General features: G+C 41.9%; 1 protein-coding gene across 3 annotated transcripts in view; it reads left to right on the top strand.

Moving 5' to 3' along the window:
* The first annotated feature begins 81 nt into the window (after nucleotides 1-81).
* Fip1 (Factor interacting with poly(A) polymerase 1) overlaps nucleotides 82-5,533 on the top strand; it is a 32,264-nt gene continuing 26,812 nt past the window's right edge. The window contains exons 1-2 of one of the 3 annotated variants that reach the window (XM_070535935.1): nucleotides 82-257; nucleotides 3,669-3,860. In XM_070535935.1, the coding sequence (XP_070392036.1) occupies nucleotides 111-257; nucleotides 3,669-3,860 (339 nt within the window). In that variant the 5' untranslated portion in view covers nucleotides 82-110. The remainder of the gene's footprint in view (nucleotides 258-3,668; nucleotides 3,861-5,533) is intronic. The other 2 variants (XM_070535937.1, XM_070535936.1) reach the window with 2 other exon arrangements.

The following is a 5,533-nucleotide window of genomic DNA, read 5'->3' as shown; positions in this document are numbered from 1 at the left end:
ATGCGTTGTGCGTTGGCTAGCGGCGTCGGCTGGCGGCACGTGCGCAAGCCAACCGGTTTGACCAATCCATCGCGATCCACATCCAATCCGACACTCCTTGTTTGAGCAAAATGGCGTCTGCCGCAGAAGACGATGATGCTTGGTTGTACGGTGATAACGACAAAACGGACGCTGGTGCATCGAATGAAAGAAGCAGTGATTCGAAGTTACAGGTGGATGAGTCAACACTTTTGCAAAATAAAGATGAATCGCAACAGGTACGGAAAACCTTTAGCTTCCGTCATCCAACTTGTGTGCCACGACCGCGCATGGGCCGGCTAGCACTAGGCTGCGCGTTTAGCAAAAGCGCAGCACAAAAAAACGATTTCGGCTGGCAGTTTTTTCGAACTATGATCTGAATCAGATGGCACGTGCTGAAAGATGCCAGTACGGTGGTCGCAGTATGCTTATATGAGACATCTCTTGAAGCTGCAAATGAACGCAACTGGTTTGAGTTGGAAGTAAGGAAAGCTTAAGTGCTTCAAAAAAAGATTGGCTAGCTGTAAGTTAAGCGGCTCGCTAAGTATGCGTGGCTGCCACGTTGTACGCCAGAATAAGCATTTACGAAGTAGTAGCGTGCTGCGCCACTGCGCAGCGTTTTTCTTTGCATGGAAATGCAAAGCAATGTGCAGGAGGTATGCTCTTGTGTGACTCGCAATGTGTTGAACACGGCCGAAACTACCCTGATTTCTGTCGTCCATTTCCGAAAACAAATAGGAGCTCTGAGCAGCTCGCATCACGAAAAGATGTCAGCGATGACGCTTCATACTTCCAGTTACCAAATGCGCATCGAACAGACTAAGCTTCCAGCTCGCTACAGGAGCAACTTTGTGGTCGGGACTAGTGTGAACCTTACTTGTATTACGTGTCTTTCAGTGTGGCACCGTAATCTGTGGTTCGCTGTTTGCGTTCTGCTGCTGGGCGCAAGGTCTCGGGCTCGATCCCTGACCGTGGCATCCGCATTCTGACAGGGATGGAATGCGAAACATCTCGTGTATCGATTCTTTCTTTTTTTTTTGGGGGGGGGGGGGGGGGCGCATGGCAAAGATCCTCAGCTGGTCAAAATCGATTCGAAGCCCCATACTGTTGTGCCTCTCATAACCCCTGTTTTTCTTTGGAATGCCATCGATAATTCACCGTTCTTCTTGTTATTGGAGCTGTGTTTCACTTTAAGCAATACAAAATCATATTGAGTTTTTTAACGTCTCAAGGCAGCACACAGACTATTCCAGACTCCTTAATGAGGGGCCGCTTATTAATTTAGGCTACCTTGCATTCCTTAATGTTCACCTAAATCTAAGTACAAAGGCTTTGCTTTTTTTACATTCCCCCCACCCATGGGAATGATGATGCCGGAAATTGAACATGCGACCTCATGCACAACAGGAGATAGCCATAGCCACTGCGACGGGGGTTCAGACGTTCACCTACTCGATTCCTCAACTTAATATGTAATACAGTTTGCATAGTTACATGCAGTTTGCTTAAACGTTTCAAACACCACTTTACCCCTTGATTGAATAACTTGCTTTCACCCCATTTATTGCATCTTCAGAATCATAAAAAATGTACAGCTGCAGAAAAGTTTAACAATTTTCATCTGTTTAGTGAGTATTGTAATGTTTACAGAATGTAGACTCTATGCGAAAACTCGCTACAGCAATACCAAATACAAAAAAATAACCTATTTAGTGTTTTTAAAAGCACTTACACAACCAATTGAAAATTATGCCTGGTGCATGACATTGTGAATAACATTGAAAGAAGTGAGCCCACTACATACAAGACACTGACCTGGAGTAAAAGGACCCAACCATCTACCTTCCCACTCATATTGCTAAAACATTTTCTATGTACTATTCAAAATTGCAGCACAGTTCTAATCATAAGTGTTTCAAGATGTATGCGACACATTTTACATATCATTACTTTCGTTTTTTTTTTTTTTTTCTGTTGATGCACTATGTTGTTGTACAGCATCTGAAAGGGTCAATATACTTGTGAGGCCCCAGTTAGAATATGCAAGCATAGCTTGTGATCTGTACTTAAGAACAATTTACAAATTTGAAATGATGCAAAGGAAGCCAAAGTTTGTTTCATCTGTAACTCCTATTGTTGCAGTGATTCACCGACCCAGCTCGTGACTAACAACACATTTTGTAGCTGCATAAGAGGAGTGCCATTGCTACACTGAAATTTTTCTTTTTATTTGTTCTAATCGGTTTAACAATAGTCTGTACTCATACTTACACCCCCATTTATCACAACCAGCAAGGCACGCTCGTAATGTTCAAATAGCAACACATTTTTCTCGCACTGCACTTGTTTTTCCCCCATACTATCCTGCAATGAAATGCCTTGCCTGAAAGTGTTGTAATGAATGATGATGTGAAAGGGTTTTATGGAACTCTTTTTCTCTATATTGATGTATGTAACTTCGTGCCAAGATGTCCTTGTTTCTTAGGTCATCACAGATTTTTCTTTCCTCTTTTTCATGTCTTTACATTGTTGTTTGCACTGTGTTCTTTCATATTTTTACGACCACCTGCTTGGTCCTCGAACTGCAGTATATCTTACGTATGTAGATAAATAGATGAAATAGCAGTTAGCACATAGTAAACACCAGAATTGTTTGGTCATGCTACAATTTGCCGCAACTTCAGTTTGCTGTTGTAGAATGTTGGTGGTGTATGCCAATTTCTGAACTACTGTGATCAGGGTAGGGCTTTAGCACCTAGTAATGGCAGTAGTACGTAGCACAATAATACCAGTATTACCACATTGCATTTCATTAGACATCCTTCTATAGTCCATCGATCAATCTTTGTTCCAATATCAGTAAAGAGTCATATGGGCAAGAAGAAAAGAGCATCAGCAATCGCCTGGATAATAGTTTAGTAGGTGCTCCCAAACTAAGTTCTGGAGAATCAAAGCCTTCTGCAAGATGTAGCATGAGTTCCATAAGCACCCAAATAAAGTTTTTACACTTCATCTTTCCTTTATGTATGTTACGAATCTGATTGAGAAGTAAAGAAGACAGCGTGTTTACTTTCACCAGAACATATGCCTTTAATAACTGGCATTTGCAGCCATGACTCTTCAAAAAAAATTAACAGAGTTGAGTATTGCAACTGGCTGGTAGTTGTACCGCAATCGGCCCTGATTATGTCACAGGTGCACACACATGACTGCCTGTTTAAAAAGCAAATTCATGATATACATGTTTTTTTTCCTTTGCAACATACTTTTTTTTAACCGCAGAAAAGATTAGGAGTGTTTAGTATGAGAGTTTGAGTGCAGCCATGACTGCTATTGCATGAGAAGGCAGTAACATGATTTGGCAGTGCCTCAGTGTATGTTGAGAGCTGTCGGGGTTCCCTGAGCTGAAGATTGCTGAAATCTCTGTGCTTTAGTCACATCGTTGAATCTTTACGTCGATGCTCTACATCATGCAATGTGTTATGGGCACAACAATGGATTTGTTGACTGGCGTACCTAGTGCAGCCTCAGCAGAGAGGCCTTTTAAATCTCTGTGTTTCTGTGAGATTGTTTAGGCTCCAGGGGCAGTATCATTTGCTGGAAAAAGAAAGCTTTAGAGCCATAATGTGCCCTTACTTATTGCCTTTAAGGATGACAGAGAAGCCGGAGAGCTTAGCTGCGAGGACGAGCAGGGCCAGCAGTCTGAGGGTCCAGCCACAGACCCCGTGGAGGTCGACGGGGAAGCAAAAGGCCCAAGTTCTGAGGCTGACAAGAACGGCGATGCTGGAGATGGAGGAGATGAGGACGAGGATGACGACGATGATGACGACGACGATGTTCAGGTTTGACGCTTTAAAAGTAATAAACGGGCTTTTTTCAGATGTGGTTAAATGCAGCATCATTCAAGGCTGCTTGGCACATAGGCTGCATGGCACACCAGAAGTTTCGGAACTGAAGCCATTTGTTAAACTCTACAGGACTAGCCATATGACCTAAATTTGCATCTGCTTACCTAGCTCATAGCTCATAGAATGAGGAGGGATCCTTTGCTTTGAATTTCATGTCATATGTGAAAGACAAGAAACCAGTGCAATCCACTCATAAAAGTACATCATAACAATGGGCTTTGTTTACCACATGATAAGTTGAGCCCTGTAAGGTCAGCCTGTATACAACAGTATACAAACACAGTAGGCAGGCTTTCTGGCTTATTCAAGATCAGTGTTGTGCACACTATGAGAGCATGAACCACCTGCTCATACTATTTGCTCAGGGTAGTCACTCTCCGCATTTGAGGTAATGCACAAGAGACACCGTGAGTGTCTGCTACATCAAACAGAGTGCATGTTGTGTGCAGAGGTAAGCCAGTGGCCTCATTTCTAGCTTTGTTCTCTCAACTTGGAGACATTTTTCCCGTGCTCTGTGTTTAAACAATATCACTTCTCAATTTTGAACACTTGTTCTTCATTATTTATTGACAATTTGTGGAAATTTCAATATATAGCTTAGTCATTGCTCTACATCTTATGTACAGCACCAGCAGTAAATGGTAATGCATTTTTCACTGATGAGCATGAAAGTTTCAGTCTCCACTGTGGAAACGCAAAGCTTGAATAAAATTTGTGTATAAAATGTGCCTTGTCGACTTCCATAACAGCCACACTTTTCTTTGTTCTGTTCTTAGAAATAAATGTGAAGACAAATTTCAGGGCTCAGGAGTTTGCAGGGGTTTAAAATAGATGAAATAGTTTTGTAGTGTATCTTAATTGACCATCCACATTATTTCAGGAATTGTATCACAAAGTGCACTAGTACCCATAGCGCTACTGTGCTTGTGGATCTTTTTTATCCTGCCTGGTGGCATGAGCCCGCACTCCCATGAAAAGTTCTGATCCTGCTCTCAGGCTTATGATTTCGCTGAGAAAGCAGCACAGTTATTGCGAGATGTAAACTATGAGAAACACGTTCCTTCGTGTGTTTGAACACCAAGAAAAAATGCACTCATACAGTCACAGGTCTTGTGTCTCAGCTGCTAAATTTAGCTGACATATATTGCGAAAGAGGCAGGAGATAGCCTGGGACTTTTATTTGTTAAAAAACAATAATATATATATGCTATGTGTAGCAGTGGCAACACCAGACCACACTCTTTGATTTTTAGCTTTCTTGAACTAGTGTGTGGGGATACACCACACAAGAGCATTGATTAAGCTTCTTGTGGAGCTTACAAAGCGACCAATATATTTGCTTTCTTGCCTCTGCTGCCAGTATGGATCGCTTCTCGTCACATTGACAGAGGTTATGCAGTTAACAAGCTCCAACAGTTGCAAGAATATTGATGAGATTTAAGAGCAGTGTCATACATATTTGGATGCTTCTACAGCCAGTGTCAGAAGCTTACAAACCGCAGAATCTTGATGACATTGAATTTCCAAGCAGTTTGTGATTGCAACCAATAAAAATGTCTGTTATTCAGTATGTTGTTAACAAATTCATGAACATTAATGAACAGCGT

This window comes from Dermacentor albipictus, chromosome 3 (assembly GCF_038994185.2).
Source record: "Dermacentor albipictus isolate Rhodes 1998 colony chromosome 3, USDA_Dalb.pri_finalv2, whole genome shotgun sequence".
Taxonomy (NCBI): Eukaryota; Metazoa; Arthropoda; class Arachnida; order Ixodida; family Ixodidae; genus Dermacentor; species Dermacentor albipictus.
The sequence above is the reverse complement of the archived record's forward strand: the minus strand, read 5'-3'. Positions and strand labels throughout refer to the sequence as shown.